The 24,912-nt window shown below is 41.3% G+C and overlaps 2 protein-coding genes across 4 annotated transcripts in view; both read right to left on the bottom strand.

Annotated features, from left to right (window-relative positions):
- Nucleotides 1-783: 783 nt before the first annotated feature.
- adra2a (adrenoceptor alpha 2A) lies at nt 784-3,328 on the bottom strand. Its single transcript, XM_046331388.1, has 2 exons — nt 3,000-3,328; nt 784-2,860 (listed from the first exon to the last, which is right to left on the bottom strand). Exon 2 carries the CDS (start codon nt 2,667-2,669, stop codon nt 1,350-1,352), a length of 1,320 nt encoding a protein of 439 aa, XP_046187344.1. The 5' UTR covers nt 2,670-2,860; nt 3,000-3,328; the 3' UTR covers nt 784-1,349.
- A 2,465-nt stretch (nt 3,329-5,793) lies between these two features.
- Nucleotides 5,794-24,912, bottom strand: part of shoc2 (SHOC2 leucine rich repeat scaffold protein) — a 29,865-nt gene continuing 10,746 nt past the window's right edge. Inside the window, exons 2-11 of one of the 3 annotated variants that reach the window (XM_046330061.1) lie at nt 22,481-22,695; nt 20,449-21,124; nt 18,677-19,112; nt 17,573-17,710; nt 17,097-17,227; nt 16,823-17,011; nt 16,395-16,517; nt 16,017-16,154; nt 12,961-13,078; nt 5,794-12,236 (exon numbers count right to left, since the gene is read on the bottom strand). In XM_046330061.1, coding sequence (XP_046186017.1) covers nt 12,028-12,236; nt 12,961-13,078; nt 16,017-16,154; nt 16,395-16,517; nt 16,823-17,011; nt 17,097-17,227; nt 17,573-17,710; nt 18,677-19,112; nt 20,449-20,712 — 1,746 coding nt within the window. In that variant the 5' untranslated portion in view covers nt 20,713-21,124; nt 22,481-22,695 and the 3' untranslated portion in view covers nt 5,794-12,027. Of the gene's footprint in view, nt 12,237-12,960; nt 13,079-16,016; nt 16,155-16,394; nt 16,518-16,822; nt 17,012-17,096; nt 17,228-17,572; nt 17,711-18,676; nt 19,113-20,448; nt 21,125-21,838; nt 21,944-22,480; nt 22,696-24,912 lie in introns of those variants that run through there. The other 2 variants (XM_046330062.1, XM_046330060.1) reach the window with 2 other exon arrangements.

The following is a 24,912-nucleotide window of genomic DNA, read 5'->3' as shown; positions in this document are numbered from 1 at the left end:
GAACGAACACAGAGCGTGGTGGTTTGTTTGGAGTGAAAAATATACCAAAAAAAGTCTATGGTCTGTTTCTCTGCCTGAAAATGAGGGAACATAGCCAATATCTTCACACAGACGATATTGGTATTTAAAAACCATGCTGTGCTCCTCTATGAGCTATGAGACTAACATTCATAGCCAGGGCTAGACTAACATAACTAGGGCTAGACTAACTAGGGCTAGACTAACATTCATAGCTAAGGCTAGACTAACATTCATAGCTAGGGTTAGACTAACATTAATAGCCAGGGCTAGACTAACATTCATAGCTAGGGTTAGACTAACATTAATAGCCAGGGCTAGACTAACATTCATAGCTAGGGTTAGACTAACATTAATAGCCAGGGCTAGACTAACATTCACAGCTAGGTCTAGACTAACATTCACAGCTAGGTCTAGACTAACATTCATAGCTAGGATTAGACTAACATTCATTTGATGTCTTCTTTAAATGTGAGCTCAGTAGTTAGAGAGAGCGAGAGAGAGTGTGTGTTTGTTTGTGAGTGTTCTGCCCATGACCAGTCTATCAGGTTCTGGTTTGATGAGCCAGCTAGATCCACATCCTGGGTTTAATGATGCGTGAGGCGGCGGTACGTGGAACTCTAAATGATACGTTACTCTGCAACATAGATGAGACCTGCTCTCATAACTGCCTAACTACCAGTGTGTGTGTGTGTGTGACCACGTATACTATTGTGATGCTGTCATCTCAGAGTTGACCTTCATATAAGAGTTCAGAAACCATGACAATGGTCATTGAGAGATATTTATTCTTTAACATAACTATGGTAAACCATTCTCCCAGATGTAGCTTGATATCATATGAAATGGCCGTGTGTTTCAATAACAATGAATAGAACACACCAAGGTGGCTCAGAAAGAGACAATTATTTCAACATCATATCAACATATCATAAAATACTACATATAGCATCATACTCCTGGCCACGTTTATCCAATATTGTGATTCAAACATTCACAAAACTGTAGAAAAACATTAGTTGAATGTTGGATGAACGTGGCTGGAATGGTTGAGCTTTTTTAAAGTCTGTATTCACAGGATAGTTTGTTTCCAAGCTGTGGTGTGGCGTAGTGCTGCCGACCTTTTGGAAAAAACACATTTTGATGCTTTTACTGCACGTACTGTAGTGGGTTTTAGTCTTTCCCCCAAAAGCCTTTGCAACATAAAACATGTAGATGTTTTGTCACAGGTAGGTACATTATTTGTTTAAAGCCACGGATCCGACCATGCACGATAACAATTTATATTTAAAATAAAAAACATACAAACAACCAAAAAGTCCCAAGTCTAATCATACCATTCTTCGTTTATCCCTGCAGAGAATCTTTTTAAAAGATCTTCGGAAGTCATTGTTGAAGATTGTATAGATAATGGGATTGGCTGAACTGTTACAGTAGCCGAACCAGAAGAAGAATTTAAACAGTGTGTCAGGTATGTAACACGAGTCACAGAGCGCCGTCAGAGTGTAGGTAAAGAAGAAGGGGAACCAGCAAACAACAAAAACTCCAATGACCACAGCCAAGACGAAGGTGAACCGTTTCTCCCTGTTCTGTCTCCCCTTCCATCGACTCCCCTTAGAGCTCTGTCTCACCACCAGTTTAGGCAGCGCCGGGTGGTCCACTCCTGGTTTGATCTGGCTCAGTTTGGTTTTTGCCGTGCGTTTCTTCTTCTTGATAGAACAGGGGTTGTTGACCTGGTGGTCAGACGACGAGGAGTCCTCCATGTCCACGCCGTTTATCTCCCCTTCTTTCTCGTCCTCTCCTCTGTGTTCATCCCCCTCTCTGTCTCCTTGCTCTCCGTTGAGCTTCTCGTGACAAGCGTGTTGGTCACCTCCGACTCCCCCAACTCCGTTCTCCTTCTTGCCCGTCACCGGCGACACTGCGGCCGCCATTTTGGGTTTCCGGTCGCCCGGTGGTACCCGCGTCCGTTTCTTAGCGATCTGATAGATCCGGATGTAAACGAGGATCATGATGATGCAGGGCACGAAGAACGAGCCGATACTGGACGAGATCATGTACCACTTGTCTTCGTTGATCTTACACACCGGCCCCTCCTCTTTATCGCTCTCCTTCTCCATGCTGATGAGGGGCGGGAACGAGATCACCGCGGCGATGACCCACACGATGACGATGATGCACTTGATCCTGCGCGGTGTCCGTTTCAGGTTGTACTCGATGGCCTTGGTGATTGACCAGTACCTGTCCAGACTAATGGCGCACAGATGGGCGATGGATGCCGTACAGAAGAGAACGTCCAGTGCAAGGTAGATCTCGCACCAGACTTTACCAAAGTACCAGTAGCCCATGAGTTCATTGGCCAGGGAGAAGGGAATGACCAGGGTTGCAACCAAAATGTCCGCCGACGCCAACGAAACCAGGAAGAGGTTCTGAGGGGCCTTCAGGGCCCGGCTAGTAAACACAGCAATGACCACTAAGACATTGCCGAAGACTGTCAATAGGATGAGCATCCCGACCAGGATCGTTAGGGGCAACGAGATCTGGAGGCTATAGGGCGGACCCCAAAGGATGGTCTCATTGGTCATGTTGCTCATGATGGTCGTGCTTGTAAGAGTCTCATTGGTCACGTTCGTCATGTTGTCCCACCCCGCCATTGATTCTCCTTAGATCATTACAATCATGTAAGGTCAGCAAATGTCATCCAGGAGACCATGTAGTTTGCAACTGGAAGACTGGAAAGTGAGGGTGTGGGACTCTTCAGTGTTTTTGTTTGAGTTATTTTTCGCTCCATTGCATGTTGGTCGATCAAGAAGTTTAGGTTGAATACAGCTGACTGTCACTTCATCTGAAAAATAGGAGGTGCAGAAGTAAGAATTTTAGCAGGAACTGGAGATGCCTTAACTGTCAATTTACACAAATACAACATAACTCTCTAGTTATACTTTCCAAGAATATAGCAGGTACACACTAAATATAACTCTTACCTCAAGCATTGTGCTGTGTCACTTGGGTCCTTTTGAGTGGCCGACAATAGAATGGACAGTGAGCAACTTCTTCATGCAGGTCAGTTACCCGAATCAGCTGGCTTCTCACGCATCTCTTCTGTGTTCCATGGACGAGCGCGAGCTAAGGTTTCACAGTCAGTTCTCCTCTGCACAGCTCTGTATCTAAGTCTGTCTCACTAGCGGAGAGCTAATAGAGCCGTAATCACGTTATCCTGTGGCTGCTGCTCCTGCTGCCGCTGTCGCTGTCGCTGTCGGTTCTATCAGTGAAGACTATCGCCCTACTATGCTACTGTTGGCCACTCCAAACTCAGTTCTGCCACGCCCTCTATTTATAACCCCAACCACCCAGAACTGCGTTGCTATAGCAGCACCCGGAACCTACACCACGTGGAAATTAAACACAGGCTTTTTATTTACTTGGCGCGCGCCAACTCCATTCCGTTCACGAACCAACCCATTTCAAGCACCATTTATTGTCACACCAACCATTCTAAAACTGTTAAAACGATACAGAAAAAAACGAAAGGGGCTGGGGTTCATAGTCAATGGTAAGATAATTATAGACTAAGCAGTAAACTATTGACCAGTTAACATTGGCTTTAGCCTAAGTTTAATAGTTAGCCTATAGGGTAAAATAACCAATGTCAGCCCATGTGGTGATCATTGATGGATCAACATTGATGGACGACCGCGAAATGTGAGTTACAGATCTGTCCTTTTCATTGAAAGCAAGTCTAAGAAGCGATAGATCTGTTCCATGTGCACTACTTCTATGCTTCCTGTTCTTAAGTTTAGTTTTCGTGTATTTTATTTTCGATTTTGCACACCCGCTTTAAACAACTGAAAAAAAACAATATTTGTGGTTATTGAAAACATATTAGATGATACAATTGCTTGTTTTGTCACAAACTGAAATTAGGCTATAAGGATTTTAGCAACCAGGAAATGGCAGAGCGATTTCTGCATATTGTAACATATGTCATTGAGACAGACCGCATTGGATCAACTTGAAGAGTGATAACACCAAGAGGTAGGCTATGCCCAATTTAGCCACTCTTCCATTTTGGAACAGGTACTTTCAATAACATAGCCTTCTATCAGTATAAAGCTTTTCTATCATATCATGTGTAGTTGGTGAGTGGAGGAAGGTGTTGTTAGTGTGATATCATATGACAGCGGAATCCTGTGTTTTGAGTAAACATCACTGCTAGTGATCATGCGTCAGCGTGCGGCTGGAGCGCGAGGACACAGTGACACCTGTCGTCTTTTGAAAAAGCTTCCGCGCCCGGCGTCGGTCTCTCTCGGATTCGCTTTGGAAAAAATAGCCTGAGGCGCGCCATCACCACTGATGTTATGTGACATTCAGGATTGTAAAACCTACCGTTAAGTATCGAATTATACCACATAGTACTCTATGCTTTTACTGAAAACAATATGAACTATTATGCGTTTTAACTTTGACCTTTTCTAATAAGACCATAGGTGCTTCCAACTTCTGTTCTACCATAAAACATTTTTAAAAATGCAAAAGCGTCACATATTTGACACAATTTAAAAAGGTTAAGAAAGGACTATCCTAGGTAAATCTTTAGGCAAGGTATTTGGTTAATGCACTAAATTGTAATGTACTCCGATGCAACATCATCATCACGTGCTAATTGCTGTCCAAATTTGGACTTCCAGTTCAGATGACACATGAAGTATTGTGATACTTTACCAGTTATTTTACCAGATACTTTCTCCATTTTTTCGTGGTGGCTTAAATGGCAAACGACAAGACAGAAGAGAAAAAAACGTACCTCACTTGTAATATATCTAATGTAATGTATTCTGAAACCCCAGTCAAAAACCTCAATCTGACTAGAATTCAAATACATTTAGAAGTTGAAGGGTGAAAGTAAATGACGTTGACTGGAGTCGAGATGTGAGGGACCATGTTTTCAATGATCCAGTAGGGGACGCTCTTGTATTGGGACAGGCAGAGCCGTTTTCGCCTCTCTGGGTACAGGTGCAATAGAATGGAACGTGTCGAGATTGAGAAGTACCATTTCCAGTTTTATTACAGACCATATCCATCTACTTATTCATAATTCATCAACTGTAATATTGAATCAAAGTCAGACGTACCCATCCATATAAATAGAAAGTGTAATTATGTATATATCGTTTTTATTTAGACAGTTTGGAAACAGAGTGGGAGGCAGGGAAGCATCAGTACAGAAGAATGAGTGGATGTGAGATTGAACAGTGGGGAGTTGTACATGTGCCATGAATGTCACCACTCGACTACAGCTCTACACAAAGTTAGTCATTCAGATATTCTACGTGCCTGTTATTGCTCTTCGATTGCGGTTTAGACCTTTCATTGGTCAGTCTGACGTAACCTTACTGTATGTATGCATCCCCAAATGGCACGCTTTTCCCAATATAGTGCACTACTTTTGACTGTAACCCCAGGGACCCTAGTCAAAAGTAGTGCAGTGCATTGTATAGGGTGCAATTTGGGATAAACGGTCGTGTGCCATAAGTGAAATAAGAGGAAGATATTGAACTAATGTAAGACTGTATTGAAACAGCAAGACACTACCAGTCTATGAATTTGCTATCGCTTTATCCAATTGGACAATATAGGGGCAGTCTCCCACACACTAATTAAGCCTAATTGAGTTAGCTTTTAGTCCATGACCAGGCTTAATCTTTGGCCGGGAAACTGATATAGTGGTCAGTTATATTTTCTCATTTGAAAGAACAACACATCCATACAACATCATTATACATTCAAGACAGAGACATGGTAACTGTTTTCTTTATGTTCAACAAGTAACAAACTGCACATTACAATTCATTGGATTAAAAGTACATTTATCTGTTTTTTTTTCAGAGCTTAAATTCCACAATTTGACAAATAGTGGGAAAACCTCAAATAGAAAATGAAAACCAAAGCATTGTGCAGGCATAATGGGAGTAATATACAAACATCAAAACATTCTGAAATGATGAAGTTTGTACACTCGAATGACAACAAATGACACACACGTTTTTCTAGGTACAAAAGAGACATTTGAGAGATAACAGCCCAGTCCTGAACATATGAAAAAAGGCACAATATCGCCTCTTTTTCAAATATGGGAAACATTTCCACTGCTTTTTCTGTTTTCTGGGGGGGGGGGGGTTGGTTAACTGACTAACATGATAATAAATCAATTCCATTTTAAATTAAGTCAAGAAGTACAAAATCAATTTTCCAATTTCCCTCAATGCTCCTCTATGTAATTTCAGCAAACATCAGGAATGAACTGAATTGAAATGGATCCCTGCTGACTAACATACTGTTCAACGGTCCCCAGCGGATACTGCTGTCTATAATAGACAGAGATATTGAATGCACTTCACTACCAAAGATATATACTGAACTCAATTTTTACCTTTAGCAAAAGGGCCAGACAATGTAGCTAGTACCGGATAATGTAGAAAATGCTTCTAGAATCTACGTAGCCCAAAAACATTCTGGGCCTAGACGGTATAGCAACAATCCAAAGCCTATATGAGTTTCGTTTTTAATTTAGCTTCAGGCAACAAGTTTGGGCACCCTACGTATCAAGTGTTCCAGAGTAGGTGTGCTGCTGATGTAGGATCCGTTTCACCCTTTAGATCATACTGAATAAGATTACATGGACAGGTGGGACTCTGGGCCAGTGTTCAAAAAGCATCTCACAGTAGGAGTGCTGATCTAGGATCAGGTCTCCACCTGTCCATATAATCTTATTCAATATGATCTAAAGGGTGAAAGGGACCCTACATCAGCACTCTTACTTTGAGACAGACACTTGGGCTGCATTTAGACAGGGAGCCCAATTCTGATATTTTTTCACTAATTGGTCTTTTGACCAATCAGAGTAGCTCTGAAAAAGAGCTGATGTGAAAAAATCGTGTGTGATTGGTCTAAAGACCAATTACTGGGAAAAAAAGATCAGAATTATGCTGCCTGTGTAAACGGTCTAAGTGCCATTCTCTTCTGTATGATTGGGATTTTGAAATTGTGCCCTTGCATTGCTAAAATGTCATATACTGTGCAGGACTCTTGGCTTAAATGCTGCTTCATGTGTTTTGAAAAGAAATACAAATTCAGTTACAGAGAAGAAGGGGAAAAAATAACAAAGACAAAAATAGGAATTACTTGAGGACATAGGCAGCTCTGTTCTGCTCTCTCAATGTGACCGGCAAACAACCAACCATGTTCATTTCGCAGTACTTTTTGGTGAAAGCAAAAAAAAAAAAAATTACAAGTCACTTTTTTTTCAATTTGTAAATGTTTATAGGTTTATTAATTAAAAAGATGTATGTACATGCAGAACGTCAAACATTACAGTTTGTCACCCATTTTGCAAACTTGAGTCTGAATAATTTTCTTTACAATGGGTCGGCTTTGATTAAAAATTGTGTCATTTACGACCAAGCAAACAAATCCTTTTTCTAATTTCATTTGCCAAGTAATATTTAGTGAAGGCATGTCTCTCGGTACTAAACAGTAGAATGTTAAGGTAAAATAAATATGTCATGTCACCATTTTTCCAATTCTCTTACATACGCTACTTGGACCATGGTGGCCACCGTAGTCAGGTCTGCATATATCCTGTACTCATATTGGTAGACAGAAAAGAGAACCTTTAAAAAACAGCGTGGTGTTCTGGAACATAGTCGATCAATCTCATTTCTGACCATTAAACAGTCAACTCACTTGTGTATAGGCCTAGGGCCAGGAGTTATTCCTAACCCTGCTGTGACCTGAGAAGGGGGGTCCTGGGCCATATAGTTATTATTGGCTGTAGCCAATAATAAAGTATTAGCCTTAGTTTTTCCTGGTCAGGTGACTGGTCACATAAAAGGTTGGGGAAAGCATTTTCCCCGATTTTATATCAAACTGATTTTCTGTTTTACGTGAGTAAAAAGAGCCAAGTGACTGAAGGTCTGACTGGGTGAAAGCTGAGGGAGAGGTGATGCTTGGTGCACGACTTAAGGCAGTCAAATGAATGTTGGTTTTTGCTCCAACCCCCGTTGTAACTAACCTGATTCAGTTTATCAACCAGCTAATTATTAGAATCAGGTGCGTTAGTTTAGGGTTGGAGCAAAAACCTACAGGACAGTAGCACTCCAGGAACAGGGTTGGAGACCACTGGTATAGGGATTGTTTGGGGTGACCTGTAGCTAGCATGGAATCTGAACTGAATTGTGTTGTTTCACTATTGCTCACTAGTGTTCCAGAATAATGAAACTGAACACAGAATTCAGTTTGGAGAGTGCTTATGTGAACTGTCAATCAATCATCAGGTCAGGTTCAAATATGCATGCAGAGAGCAAGAAAGGACAGACAATGAAAGTTCTCTACTACAGCCACAGACACAAATAAGGGTTAATAACAAGGTTTAACAGTTAAGGCTGCTTGATAAAGAATAGGTAGGTAAAGCATTGCTGGCTGCACAATGTTTCAAATACTGTGAAATGTACAAAATAAATCTACAGGAAACATTTTTGCAGATACCAAATAGTAGCAACATTAGCTGGTCTTCTATATACAACGACTCACCACATCAACGTAGTTCCAACCCAGACAAAAAAAACATGTCAAATTATTTTAACATGCTTGGTTTCCTACACAATAGTCAGGCAAGAAAAAGGATTGAGACACAAAATACATTTTGCTAAAAGAAAAAAAATGGCCATGATTATTACACTTTCTATGACCCAAAATCAGACGATTGAAAAATAAACACCACCTAGTTGTCTCCAAATCATTAGGATGCATCAGAACAATACCTCTTCGTCATCAACCTCAGATACAACAATCCAAAATATGACCACCCCCAAACCTAGACTGTCACACATTTCTTTTTCAAAAAGCGCATTTGAACTTACATTCCTTGTTTTGATAAATGCTTTTCTGAATGACGATTATGTCTCAGGTTCTCTAGACATACGTCCCCTCACCTTGCAAATGGCACATAGATACAAATATGAACAAAAACAGACTCAACATTATAGGGGACAACAGCGTTTCTCTCGCTGCATACCCTAATGCACATCTCACTGAAGGCATTTTCACAATGATTCCATTTTGTTTATAGCTAAAACATAAATACACAACCAATCCCCCCCAAAAAATTTACATTTTTTTTTTCTCTTCCGAAGCTTTTTTAAAATATAAAACCAGGAATGCAATGCCTCTGGTGGTGTTCTTTGAGCGTGAACGAGAAGAAAGCCCTTTTTACATTTTTTTGTCTTTTCAAAAAAGTATTGTTGTAACTGCGTCGTTATAGGCTCAAATATGCACCTTGGTTTTTCCTTGTTGTACGTCGGTCCAAACAATTTGATCTGTTTGAAAACCACCAGACCTCATGTGACCCCAAACTCAGAGGTCAAGGGCAGAGGTCAATCTTCCCAGCCAGGCTACTGTACGAGTCTTGTATATCGATGTTGATTTTTGTTAAGGATAGATCTCACTTTTCCCGCCCCATCAATCGTTTACAGCATATTTTTCAAGCAGCAACAGGTTCTGCTGGTAGGATTAGAAGCAGCAATACATTTTGTCTGGGTGTGTGCTCTGCCCAGGCCTCATTTTTCTTAGCAGTCCACAACCCACATCGAAACTGTAATCGTAAGCTGCTGCCAAAAAACTAGACCCACACTTGATTGAAAATAAATACTAAAAGATGATTGAGTACAAAGCTTGGACGCAACACATTTCCAAAACCAAAAAAGCTTTTGGTTTGATCTACCTTAGTTGGGATTTTAATGTACAGTCACGTGATATAATACTAACCCAATACAGTGTCAAAACAATTATAGTAACAGAAAATGATTTACATTTTACAATGTGGATCTCAATGAATTGCAATAATTTGACAAAACATTTTTGCTTGTAGTACATATGAGCAAGATATGGGGTACTTTAATACATTTTTAAACATATCAATAAGACCCTTATTGGACATACACAGTTCAAGCTAATATTTTCCATCAAGATTGATAGGACGAAAGCCAAAACGTTTGAATTCAACGCTCCACATACTTACTAGTTTAGATTTATTTTGAGCTTGTCATCTCATCCTTAATATTCATTTGACACCATTATAAAATGTACATGAAACTGTTCAAAGAGATAAAATACTTCTTCACTGTGAAACAAAAATGCCCCAGTTCAACGTAACCATGGAGATAAGGATATTGTCATTGTTAAGAGGATGATGCCAATGTCATTTAGAAAGTGCATAAGAACAGCATCATTGCTGGGACAGTGTGGGACAACAAAAAAAAGGAAGCCAAGTAACAAACTTTCAGATCTCGTGAAGAGGCGTATTAAAAAAAGCAGTCAAAGAAACTGGATGTAAAATGACAAATGGGTTTTGATTCGTGTTTTTGGCATACCTTAACGACCGTAACCATGGCAACGTTAGTCATTAGTTATATTGACACCTTTCCTTCAACGTTCCTGATATGTTGTTGTTGGTCAATCGTTTCCACGTTGTATGACAGCCCCAACACTGAAGACATAGCAAAAAAGTAAACATTACAATGACTCAATTGCACTCAAGGCAACAATCAGTATTTATAGAATATATAAAAATCACTACAGATCACTTATCTAATCACCTGTCTTTTTATAGTTTAACTATTTTTGTTATTTTTTCTCTCAAAGCAAAAACAAATCTAATATCTTAAAACATGAGGGCAACATTACTGCCCATTTTGGAAAGGTTTGAGTCAAACTTGTTAAGTCCATTTTTTTAAAGCATTAAAGATTTTGCATTTATTTTATATATTACTAGCTTACTGTTGAAAGATGACTGCTTATTTTTTAAATGTAAAACCTCCGAACGCCATTGATTCAAATGTATACTTTTCCGCTTTATTATATAGAATCATTGTCATTCAACTATGATAGAACTAATATAAAACAAATGTAAAAAGTAATACCATAATTCTAGAAAGAATTTGTTTAACTAAATGATACCTTTGTATAATGGACAATTGTGTTTAGAGCGTCAGAAAAACCAGTGGACCTTCCCGGGCATATAGGCACTGGTTTTTACGTATTAATGTGAAATTAAAAACAACATTAGACCTTTGTTCTTTAACCTCAAACCTCACGATAACAAATCTTTAGTCGAGTGGTAAAAAAAATATATACATATCAAAAAGAAAAAAAGACATGACAAAATTAACATTGATAATGGCAGCAGCAGTAAAAATTAAAGTTTCAAATATTTTTGCATACAATAGTTGTATCCTAAGCTCTCCTAATATACATACCTAATTACTGTAAATATGTTGGCATTGGGAATCTGGTTTCTATGTTAAAAGAATCATAGCCACTTTAGCTCACTGTTACTCAATATACATGATCCGGTTTGGCAAAAGGTGGTAGAGATATTAAAGGGCAATTCCACCACTTTTTAATCTCCTATTCATTACCTCCAGCACTATACCAGTGTCTTCATATGTATGAAAACAGATTATGTATCATATGGTGCTGGAATTAATGAATATAATGTTTAAAAAAAATAAAAGTTGTGTAATGACCCTTTAAGTTTTGTCTTACATGATTCGGGAATAAAATATTGGAGAAGTTGGCCTTCTAAATGGCTATGATTCCTCAACAGAAACGCTGGAGCACAGTCTCAATATAAATGTACTTGTTTAGTTTTTTTCCGCATATAGATAGATAATGTATGAACCGAAAATGTTTTCCTCTTTTTGTACATTTAGTTTGTTTTTGTTATGATGTATTTTTTATATTTTTTTTTACAGTGTATGACACACGTAGTTGGATAGGTAAGTGACTGGGTGGGCGTCGGCCTTCATAATATGGGCGTGGTCTATCCAATTATGGGCGTGGTCCGTTGTCAGATCATGGGCCTTGCGTGGGCCTGGTATATCTGCCATCAAATCAGCTCTCAGACCATGGCCTCCTTCTGGGCCCTCAGACCACAATCTTGGCCTCCGGGCCCTATCAGACCATGGCCCTGTAGGGCCCCTGCATCTTGAGGAACTGGATAATGAAGGAGGGGCCCCCGGCGACAATCTGCGGGGGCAGATGGCTGAGAGGACAGTTCTCGATGCTCATGATGGACAGCTTGCTGCACAGGGCCAGCTCAAACGGGAGGCTGTGCAGGTTGGGGTTGTCATTGAGGTACAGCTCCTCCAAGTTCTCCAGTGTACCTAGGATGGAAAGAAAGGATAGAGAGAGGGATGGAGGATACAGGAGTGTTATATTCTACCTGGAGGCACAGACAGATCAGGTACATACAGTAATTATCGCTGGGGCTAAAATATGCTAATTAAACTGTTTAGCTGAAGTTACATTTTATATGTAATATATAAATATATGCCATCTAGTAGACGCTTTTATCCAAAGCGACTAAGTCATAGTCGTATATAGACTTATTTTTATACTGTATGTTTGTTTTACTCCATGTGTAACTCTCGGTTGTTGTTCGTGTCGAACTACTTTGCTTTATCATGGCCAGGTCGCAATTGTAAATGAGAACTTGTACTCAACTTGCCTACCTGGTTAAATAATGGTTCACCTACCTGGTTAAATAAATGTGTGCATACATTTTAAGTATGGGTGGTCCCGAGAATCTAACCACCACCCTGGCGTTACAAGCACCATGGTCTACCAACTGACCTACAAAGGGCCACATGTAGTTCTCTCTCTATTCTGTATCCAAATGAAAGCTTGTGACCTCCAATAAGCTCCTTGTTTCTCGATGACATTTGGAGTTCAGGTGAGGAAGGAAGTACTTTTGAGATTCACTCCTAGTCAGAGTTGTTTGTAGCCTGGGTACCAGTCTTTCTGTATATTTGACAAATGACAGAGTACAACGAGTGGTCTCAGCAGAGACAGACCGGCACCCAGTGGTATGAGGTAAAATGTACTTACCGATCTCCTCTGGCAGGTGCTGCAGCAGGTTCTCTCCCAGACCCAGGTGGGTCAGGTTGGTGAGGTGACCGATCCCACGGGGCAACGTGGTCAGCTGATTATTGGTCAACACTAGCTTCTGAGAGGATACAAGCAAAAATGGAATGTCAATATCACATGATGAAAACAGCTTAGCTGTCGAAACGTTGGTGAATAAATTATTCTATCCGAGCTCCATCGTTAAAACCCTGGAGATATAAAATGGTTTATTTAAAAGGTCCAATGCAGCAGATCAATATCAAATTGTTTTCAAGAAATAAAAAATAAATAAAAAGAGATTATTATCCAAGAGCAATTTCTCCAGAAACAATTGTGCTAGGAGTGTCAGAGTGGTCTGAGTGGGGAGGGGACAAGTGAAAGATTCCCAAACCAATAAGAGTCTATTAACTCATTTACCAATAATATATAATAATAATAATAATAATAATAATATAATAATAAATAATAATAAATAAATAATAATAATAATAATAATAATAATAATATAATATAATAATATATAATAATAATATATGATAATAATATAAATAATAATAATAATAATATAATATAATAATAATATAATAATAATAATAATAATAATAATATATGCCATTTCTTTTTCTTACAGTCATGTGTGTCTATTAACTCATTTACCACTTGGTGATGTCAGGCCAAAACTCCAATCCACCAAAACAGGCTTACATTTTAAAGACGGTCTTTTCAAACAGCTCTTACGCTAAAAGAGCATTATCATAATTTGTACAATTTCACAGCATTATTCCAACCTTAGTGTGGAAATACAAAAGTATGTGGACACCTGAGCGCCAAACATCTCATTCCAAAATCATGGGCCTTAATATAGAGTTGGTCCCCCTTTGCTGCTAGAACAGCCTCCACTCTTCTGGAAAGGCTTTCCACTAGATGTTGGGACTGGCTTCCATTCAGCCACAAGAGCATTAGTGAGGTCAGGCACTGATGTTGAGCGATTAAGCCTGGCTCACAGTCGGCGTCCCAATTCATCCCAAAGGTGTTTTTGATGGTGAAGCATGATTCATCGCTCCAGAGAATGCATTTCCACTGCTCCAGAGTCCAATGGCGGCGAGCTTTACACCACTCCAGGTGCGTGGCATTGTGCATGGTGATTTTAGGCTTGTGTGCGGCTGCTTGGCCATGGAAAGCCATTTCATGAAACTCCTGACCGACAGTTGTTGTGCTGGCGCTGCTTCCAGAGGCAGTTTGGAACTCTGTAGTGAGTGTTGCAACTGAGGACAGATGATTTTTACACTACACGCTTCAGTACTCGGCGGTCCCATTCTGTGAGCTTGTGTGATCAACCACTTCACAACTGAGCAGTTGTTGCTCCTAGACATTTCCGCTTCACAATAACAGCACTTACAGTTGACCGTAGCAGCTCTAGAAGGACAGAAATTTTACGAAATGACTTGTTGGAAAGGTGGCATCCTATAACGGTGCCACGTTGAAAGTCAGAGCTCTACACTAAGGCCATTCTACTGCCAATGTTGCGCTATGGAGATTGCATGGCTGTGTGCTAAAATTGATACACCAGTCACCAACAGGTGTGGCTGAAATAGCCAAATCCACTCATTTGAAGGGGTCCATGCATTTCTGTATATACAGTGACTTCGGAAAGTATTCAGACCTGGACTTTTCACATTTTGTTAGATTCAATTGTCCCCCCCAATCTACACACGATACCCCATAATGACAAATCAAAAAACAGGTTTTTAGAAAATAACACATTTATACAAGTATTCAGACCCTTTACTTAGTACTTTGTTGAAGCACCTTTGGCAGTAATTACAGCTTTGAGTCTTCTTGGGTATGACGCTACAAGCTTGGGAGTTTCTCTCAGTCTTCTCTGTAGATCCTCTCAATGTCTGTCAGGTTGGATGGGGAGCGTTGCTGCACAGCTGTTTTCAGGTCTCTCCAGATGTTCAATCGGGTTCAAGTCCGGGCTCTGGCCGGGTTACTCAAGAACATTCAAGAGAGTTGTCCCAATGCCACTCCTGTGTCATCTTGGCTGTGTGCTTAGGGTCGTTGTCTTGTTGGAAGGTGAACCATCGCCCCAGTCGGAGGTCCTGAGCGCTCTGGACCAGGTTTTCATTAAGGATCTCTGTTCGTCTTTGCCTCGATCCCAGCCAGTCTCCCAGCCCCTGCAGCTGAAAAACATCCCCACAGCAGGATGCTGCCACCACCATGCTTCACCATAGGGATGGTGCCAGGTTTCCCCAGATCTGTGCCTCGGCACAATCTGAGCTCTTCGGACAATTCCTTCAACCTCATGGCTTGGTTTTCGCTCTGACATGCACTGTCAACTGTGGGGGCTTATATACACCTTTCCCAATCATGTCCAATCAATTGAATTTACCACAGGTGAACAATCAAGTTGTAGTTTATTTCTTGTTTACAATAACGGCTTACCATGGCCACACCCTAACAACACTGGGCCAATTGTGCGCCGCCCTTTGGGACTCCCAATCACGGCCGGTTGTGATACAGCCTGGAATGAACCAGGGTCTGTTGTGACGCCTCTAGCACTGAGATGCAGTGTCTTAGACCACTGCACCACTCAGGACTAGTAATATCAAGGACGATCAATTGAAACCGGATGCACATGAGCTCAATTTCGAGTCTCATAGCAAAGGGTCTGAATACTTCCGTAAAAAAACTTTTTCACTTTGTCATTGTGGGGTATTGTGTCTAGATTGATGAGGGGAAAAAAACAATTGAATCAATTTCAGAATATTGCTGTAAAGTAACAAAATGTGGAAAAAGTCAAGGGGTCTGAACTTTCCAAAGGCACTATAAAGTATATATAAATCTATTTTTTTAATGCATTGGGCCTTTAAAAGTAGAAGAAAGATTACTTGTCAATGGAATGACTCATCACAGCACTACGGTATCACTAAATCTGTCAGTGGTCTTTGAATGGTTTATAACTCAACACATTTTAGTTAAAGGTAGGCCTAAATGCTTACGTGACAGTGTAGGGAAATAACATAATAGTATCAAACCTGTAAATCTTTCAGGTAAGCGATTTCATTCGGGAGCGATTCCAGCTTGTTCTCCTCCAAGTCGAGCTCCCGTAGTTTCCTCAGGTTGCCAATACCATGTGGCAACTTCTTGAGAAGATTGTTGGACAATATCAAGACCTGTGAAAAAAACCCAGATGTTTCAGAACACTGAAGCGAACAGTCACAACCTGTAGCTTGTGTTACAGACCTAAAAATAACAAAATAGTTGATCACCTACTGTATGCTGAAATAGGAGAGTGATAATCATTTAGATTTTCTGGTCCGTTTGAATAATGTATGAATTGATGACGGCATCAAAAGTAGTAAGTCCACATTTCTCAGGAAAGATCCCATCTGGGAATTCTATCTAGGCCTCACCTCAAGCGAGACGAGACCGCAGATGTCCTCAGGGATCTTTGTCAGCTGATTGGTGGCCAGGTTGAGCTCCACCATACTGGTCCACGTGCCAAAGTCTAGAGGCAGAGACGTCAACTGGTTGTCCTGAAAAAAAAAAAAAACAATGACAACAATTCCAGAACCAGAACAGAAAGACGACATGATGGGCAACACCTTATTGAACAATGTCACCTCTTTACCTGAGCCACCATCATCACCAACCATTGTCAACCTTAAAGGGATAGTTTGGGATTTTGGCAATGAGGCCCTTTATCTACTGTTAACGTCAGAAGAAAGAGACTTTGTCCTGCCTACATAATGTCTGGGACTATCGTCTTGGTCCTCTTACTAGAAGTCATCAAAACAGAGGGAAGGAGATGACAACACATAACAATGGACAGCATCCTTACCTTCATGTTGAGTTTGCTGAGGACTTTGGCCCTGGAGAAGATTCCAAAGGGGATCTTGTTGATGCGGTTGTGCTCCATGTTGAGAGAGTAGATGGTGGAGAACTGGGAGGGTCCTCCCACCGGGTAGGACTGGAAACAGTTCCTCGCCAGGGTTAGACTGGTCAGATTCACCAGACTAGACAGGAGACCCTGGGATAGAGAGAAGGAGGTAGATAGATATGCTATATCCCTAACAATACCATTAAATGCAGCAATCAATAAAAGCACCACTCACTTCTGGTAACACAGAGATGTTGTTGTTTTCTAGGTTGAGCTCTTCCAGTTCTCTGCACTTGGCTAGCGACCTGGGGATGGCTGACAACCGGTTGTACCGCAGACCCAAGCGGTTTATGCTTGCCAAGTTACCTGCAACGAGAGACGGTTAAATACGAAAATGACAATCAACAAAGTCAGATATTAGATATCATGTTAAGCATTTCAAGTGTATGTATGTATTGGCTGGTGCAATCAAATTACCCCTCTGGGGGATCAATAAAGTACCATCTTTTATTAAATACCAGCACTTGCAGTTCCTAAAACTGTAGATTATACAATTAATGACAATTCTAAAATGTTTTATCGTCACAATGTACAGTTAAGAATGTGCACTGTGCAGCTGTGTCAGTATTGGTATCCTGTAGGCAGAGTATAGGCAGATGATTGCATTGAGGAGAGAACATTTCTGACTGCTGAGGTCCCGGTCAGTCTCACCTATAGTTTCTGGTAGGTCCAGTAGCTCGTTGTGCTGTAGGTCCAGGTTGGTGATCTGGGTGCAGTTGCCGATCTCCTTGGGTAGATGTTCCAGCTGGTTATGAGCTACGTCCAGGGTGATGAGGTTACAGAGCTCCCCTGCAGAGAGGCAGGGCCAATACAACAGTCAACACACAAACGTGACTAATCTGGACAAGAAGCGCAATCAGAGTTATTAAAAGACTTGTTTAGCTGATGGCTTTAGCTTATCAACAACACTGCAACAATGTCTTCTGTAATGCCGGGTTTACACGAGACGACTTTCAAAATCCTAACGTCGCTGAGCTGCTCACATTTAACCAACGTCTTTCCTGTAGTTTCTTTTTGTCTGGCTAACGTAGTGGTGCGCCCTCTAAACCATGTGGCTCAGACAAGCCTCAAACGTTTTCAGTCAGACATTCACGCTTGCCATGCAGAGTTGAAATGTCTAGCCAATACATTTGGAATTGAATAACACTGGTAGTAAACTTCAGAGCTGTAACGATTTGATACTTTGGCTTTGGTTAAAGGCAAGTACAAACGCATACTAGTAGTAGTCATCACTCCTGCTGGAGAGTCCATCATCATCATCATCATCTCCCTGGCAAGCTCTCATTGGCTATTGCTGATCACTGTTCTCAAAACGTGTCATTGCAACTCTCACACTACAAGAGCATTGGAGATTTAGAAAATATTTGGACGTCTGAAAGACGGGATCGGCAGCCCTCAGATTGCGTCACTGAACTGAGCGTCGGTGACGGCACCCCAAGTACGCAACGACATGGGAATTTTGTCTCAGATCTCAAAAACGTGTCTGGGACAGCTAAAATCAGGGCCAAAAGTGTGTGTATGCCCCCGGCTTATGTTAGGCAAAAATGACGACGCATCGTCATCACCCAATCTGCCAGCCTCAACTCCCTCCTCAAGACTCATCTGTTTGATCTTGTTCTCATGGATGACTCTCCTTCCCGCTCTCCTCCCACTCCTTCCCCCACTCACATTTCCCTCCCTCCCCCCAACTCACCACTCTCTCCCATTTCCCTCACCCCAACCCCCCATTTCCCACCCCCCTCCTCCCTCATTCACCTATCTCGGCAGGCAGCTGTTTGATCTTGTTCTCACGGATGCTGAGCATGGTCAACTTCGCCAGGTTCCGGATGTCCCTCTCCACCGCCGTGATCCGGTTGAACCTCAGGTACAGTGTGGTCAGCGACATCACCCGGTAAACCACCGCCGGTATCTCCCTCAGTTTGTTATGCCTCAGGTCCAGCATCCTCAACTTCTTCAGGGAGTCCAAGGACTCTGGGAGGCTGGTTAGAGAGTTCTCACTCAGGGCTAAGGTGACCAGGCCAGACAGGCAGCCCACTTCTGAGGGGAGGCTCTGGAGCTTGTTGCTGTACAGGTAGAGCTCTGCCAGCTGGGTGAGTTCCTTGATGGAGGTGGGTAACATGTGGATGGAACGCTTGGACAGGTCCAGACGCATGGAGTTCTCCTCACGGCACTTGTTGAGCTCTTTGATCACCTGGGAATGGGAAAGTTGTGTGTCCATGTTATTGAAGGCATGTTATGGGTTTCCAAAACTCAGTCTTGTGGACCCACGGTTAGTTTGCCTTAGCACTACACAGCGGATTTAAATAAATCGACTCATCGACAAGCTTTGATTATTTGAATGAATGGTGCAGTGCTAGAATAAAAAAAGATGTGGCCCCCTTGGGGTCCCCAGGACTGAGTTTGAGAAACACTGTTGTGTGATGTAGAATAATAATAATAACAGTTTTTTTCTGGATCAAATTGGGCTTAGGTGGTGGGTGTGGCAGGGGTGTGGCCATGGTGTGGACGCCAACCAATTATTTTTTGACATTTCTACACAATTTGCCATGTAGCGGAGACAAAAATATGCCATTTTAAACCTAATTTCCTGCAATTCTACACATTTTGCCATGGCTTATGCTATCGGAGTGACTCAAACATTAATTTTAGACATTTGTAATAATATCTATAGACATTTGTTCTATAGATATTTGTTCTCAAAGATGATCTTATTGAAAATTAATATTGGTCCATTATCTTTTATACATACTTTACATCTGTATCCGAAAGCTACACAAAGCCATACATGTGGTCTGCAGTTGAGAGGCCTGTTGGACGTACTGCCAAATTCTCTAAAATGACATTGGATGTGGCTTATGTTAGAGAGATTAACATTAAAATTCACTGGCAACAGCTCTGGTGAACATTCCTGCAGTCAGCATGCCATCTGCAAGCCCCCTCAACTTGAGACAACCATGGCATTGAGTGACAAAAATGCACATTTTAGAGTGGCCTTTTATTGTACCCAGCACAAGGTGCACCTGTGTAATGATCATGCTGTTGAATCGGCTTCTTGATATGCCCCACTTGTCAGGTGGATGGATTATCTTGACAAAGGAGAAATGCTCACTAACAGGGATGTAAACAAATGTGTGCACAAAATTTGAGAGAAATAATCTTTTGGTGCTGTGGAACATTTCTGGGATCTTCATTTTTTTCAGCTGATGAAACATGGGACCAACACTACATGTTGCATTTTATATTTATATATATAAAATATATATTTTTATTTTTTTAATATATAAGACAGATTGCCATCAGACTGCTGAACACGCACTGCTATAAGTCACTTTGGGTTAAAGTGTCTTCTAAATGGCATATATTACAGGTTTGTTACTGCAAATAAAAGTCCTGGGCGGGCCACCCAAGTGGCTTTTGGGCTGCCCATGTCCAAACAGTACATTTAAAAAAATACATTTTCAACCACAAATAATGTGTATGTTATGATACATTAGGCTGTGTGTTTTGTGATAGTGTCTTCATCTCACCTCGGCATTGCTGGACTTCTTGCGTGTCCCCGGCGCCGGGTTGGGCCTCTTTATCGTGTTGTCCACGGAGAAGGCGACGGCAGGCGACGCGGAACCTGCATCCTTCTTTCCTTCTTTGGCGTCTTTCCCTTTGGCCTTGGGATCCTTGCCGCCTAAACCAGCCAGAGCCTTGGTCTCTTTTTCCTTTTCTTTCCCTCCTGTCGGACCTCCTTTCAGGTCCTTCTCTTTCCAGTCTTTGTCTTTGTTACCTAAAGTACTACTCATGGCGTCGACGTGATTGTCGGTCCCCCTGCGGAGTCTCTCATGGGACCGCAACTCCCCAACTGTCACTCTCCTTGGTTTGTTTGGAGTTTTCCCTCAAAAAAGCAGTCAACCGACAAGTAGGCGTGGAGAGGGATAAGAGTAGGAGACGACCTTTATAAACACACCAGCTGATACATACCTGTGTGGGCCTATACATTTACTTCACAAATCAATCCCTGTGATCCAAGCGGTTTCGTTTCTCAGAACCCATAGGGAGTAAATCCTTTGAAGCTGTGACTTGACAGGAGTGGTGATGGCAGCCATGGGCCACCTAGTTGTTTGAACTGCAGACGATTCCCCTCAGTTCGGTTTGAAGCCAGTTCAGACTAGAAAGGTCATCGAGGTTCTCATCATCCTTAGGGCTTTTTGAATGCTGTTGAATAAAACATAGACAATGAGTCAAAAGGCTGTTCAACGTGATCATATTTTAAATGACAAGTCAAAATCACATTTGATATCTTAGTGAATAGCCGTAAAAAATAACTATTTAAAAAAAATGAGGCAGGTGGATGATATTTCAGGCCGATATTCAATATCATTAAAGGGGCAATCAGCAGTTACTACATTCATTTTTGGACTAATGATATGTACCCATTGATTCTTGATGAATATACACTTATAAATGCCTCATGATCTTAATTCAACTGTCACACCCCAACAGAACCCGAAAAATAAGTTTGTTTCACTCCAATGTTAAAACAAAGTAAAATGTAAACAAACACTATATAGCCTCAAAACATGGTTCAAACGAATGTTGATATCATGGATGACTAATCCTTGCATCCAAAGTTCTGTCTATGAATTTGAGAGTGAGTCAATGTCTCCAGCCCCATGCCTCAGCTTTTTACCTAACCAGGGGTGGGGAGTACACATTACTATTGTTTCTACTACTGATTGCCGCTTTAAAATGTGAACATTTTGAAAACAGAATTTCCCCAGAGAGCCATGTACGCATTCATGTATCAATTTTAAAAATCAAACAATACATTTGACTTTGTTTTTACCAATCTAACTACAAAACATAATGGTAATAATTTTATTTGAATGGTAAATCTCTTGTAAATTAAGATGGCATACGCCTACTCACAATACAGGTAAATGCATATTCAATAGGGGCGTCGAGTGATTGGGCTAGTTTTGGCTGATCAGTGGAGTTGTACCTTATTTACATAAGTATTCAGACCCTTTTGCTCAGGTGCATCCTGTTTACAATGATCAACCTTGAAATGTTTCTACAACTTGATTGGAGTCCACCTGTGGTCAATTCAATTGATTGGACAGGATTTGGAAAGGTCCCCAAGAACACAGTGGCCTCGGAAAAGGGCCTTGGTCAGGGAGGTGACCAAGAACCCACACACTGACAGAGCTCCAGAGTTCCTTTGTGGAGATGAGACCATTCCAGAAGGACAACCATCTCTGCAGCACTACACCAATCAAACTTTTATGGTAGTGTGGCAAGACAGAAGCCACTCCTCAGTAAAAAGGCACATGACAGCCCGCTTAGAGTTTGCCAAAAGGCACCTAAAGACTCTCAGACCATGACAAACAAGATTCTCTGGTCTGAACCAAGATGGAGCTCTTTGGCTTGAATGCCAAGCGTCACATCTGGAAGAAACCTGGCACCATCCCTACGGTGAAGCATGGTGCTGTCATGCTGTGGGGATGTTTTTCAGCAGCAGGGACTGGGAGACTAGTCAGGATTGAAGGAAAGATGAATGGAGCAAAGTACCAAGAGATCCGTGATGGGAGTGAAGGTTCACCTTCCAAAGGGACAACGACCCTAAGCACTCAGCCAAAACAACACAGGAGTGGCTTCGGGACAAGTCTCTGAAAGTCCTTGAGTGGCCCAGCCAGAGCCCGGACTTGAACCCGATCTAAAAACTCTATAGAAGCCAGGAAAAAGTTGTGCAAATCTTCATCCAACTTGACAGAGCTTGAGAGGATCTGCAGGGAAGAATGGGAGGATTTTATTTATTTGATAAATTAGCAAAAAATTCTAAAAACGTTTTTTTTTGTTGCTTTGTCATTATGGGGTATTGTGTGTAGATTGAGGGGGAAAAACAATTACATTTTTGAATAAGGCTGCATGTGGAAAAAGTGAAGGGGTCCAAATACACAATATATTAGCCTACTGATTAACAACATTTGCATAGAAGCATCACTCCGGCATGTAGGCACTGCTGTTAGTTTGAGGATATGAAATAACATCTATTCAATGTAAATGGGTTTGCTTATGAAACTAGTATTTTTGTCATTTTCTGTGAAAACTTTTTTTCTGCAGTCAGGACAGAACTGCAAACTCACCTACCAAGACAAAATTCAAAACAAATCAATTGGCAAGTTCAGCCATCTGTCAAGAAACGGGCGGGTTCTAACTTGTATCCTACTGCTACGATTGGATAGCGTGAGGCTGTAACTCAGTTTACTTTCTCATCTCTCTCCATCGCTCATATCATTTGGTGCTGTGTACTGCTACTATGACAACTAGCTCAATGGCATTTGCTACCAAGTCATAAATGTACATAATATCTAACATGGACAAGGGGGAAATGTCTCGTTGCCGAAAATGGTGCATGTGTAAAAACCAGGTAATGTTAGGAGCTAATAGCCAACATAGCTAGCAATTTGATATCTTAGGACCATGCTTATCTAGCTAATATAGCTAGCTAGAGTAGCTAATATAGCTAGCTAGAGTACATTTACATTACATTTAAGTCATTTAGCAGACGCTCTTATCCAGAGCGACTTACAAATTGGTGCGTTCACCTTATGACAGAGTAGCTAATATACCTAGCTAGAGTAGCTAATATACCTAGCTAGAGTAGCTAATATACCTAGCTAGAGTAGCTAATATACCTAGCTAGAGTAGCTAATATACCTAGCTAGAGTAGCTAATATACCTAGCTAGAGTAGCTAATATACCTAGCTAGAGTAGCTAATATACCTAGCTAGAGTAGCTAATATACCTAGCTAGAGTAGCTAATATACCTAGCTAGCTAACACCACAGATGACATGGTTAATAATCTTAATCTTTGCTAACAGGTCACATGTGCTTAGCTAGCTTGTTTTTTTCCACCTTTATTTAACCAGGTAGACTAGTTTAAAACAAGTTCTCATTTACAACTGCAACCTGGCCAAGATAAAGCAAAGCAGTGCGACACAAACAACAGAGTTACACATGGAATAAACAAACATACAGTCAATAAACACAATAGGAAAAAAGTCTATATACAGCATGTGCAAATGAGGTAAGGCAATAAATAGACCAAAGTGGCAAAATAATTAGAATTGAGCATTAAACACTGGAGTGATAGATGTGCAGAAGATGAATGTGCAAGTAGAGATACTGGGGTGCAAAACAAATTAATAATAACAGTATGGGGATGAGGTAGTTGGATGGGTTATTTACAGATGGGCTATGTACAGGTGCAGTGATCTGTGAGCTGCTCTGACAGCTGGTGCTTAAAGTTAGTGAGGGCGATATGATTTTTGCAATTTGTTCCAGTCATTGGCATCAGAGAACTGGAAGGCGGCCACAAAAGGAATTGGTTTTGGGGGTGACCAGTGAAATATACCTGCTGAAGCACATGCTACGGGTGGGTGCTGCTATTGTGACCAGTGAGCTGAGGCGGGGCTTTACCTAGCAAAGACTTATAGATGACCTGGAGCCAGTGGGTTTGGCGGCCAGCCAAAGTGAGGGCCAGCCAATGAGATTATACAGGTCACAGTGGTGGGGAGTATATGGGGCTATGGTGACAAAACGGATGGCACTGTGATAGACTGCATCCAATTTGCTGAGTAGTGTTGGAGGATATTTTGTAAATGACATCACCCGAAGTCAAGGATCGTCAGTTTTACGAGGGTGTTTGGCAACATGAGTGAAGGATGCTTTGTTGGGAAATAGGAAGCCGATTCTAGATTTAATTTTGGATTAGAGATGCTTAATGCGAGTCTGGAAGGAGTGTTTACAGTCTAACCAGACACCTAGGTATTTGTAGATGTCCACATATTCTAAGTCAGAACCGTCCAGAGTAGTGATGCTGGACGGGCTGGTAGCGATTGGTTGAAGAGCATGCATTTAGTTTTAATTGCATTTAAGAGCAGTTGGAGGCCATGGAAGGAGTGTTGTATGGCATTGAAGCTTATTTGGAGGTTTGTTA

The sequence above is a fragment of the Oncorhynchus gorbuscha genome, linkage group LG26 (assembly GCF_021184085.1).
Source record: "Oncorhynchus gorbuscha isolate QuinsamMale2020 ecotype Even-year linkage group LG26, OgorEven_v1.0, whole genome shotgun sequence".
Lineage (NCBI taxonomy): Eukaryota > Metazoa > Chordata > Actinopteri > Salmoniformes > Salmonidae > Oncorhynchus > Oncorhynchus gorbuscha.
The sequence above is the reverse complement of the archived record's forward strand: the minus strand, read 5'-3'. Positions and strand labels throughout refer to the sequence as shown.

Bases quoted from the DNA above. Each gene is read 5' to 3' on its own strand.
- adra2a (XM_046331388.1), bottom strand. From the start codon at position 2,669: ATGGCGGGGTGGGACAACATGACGAACGTGACCAATGAGACTCTTACA.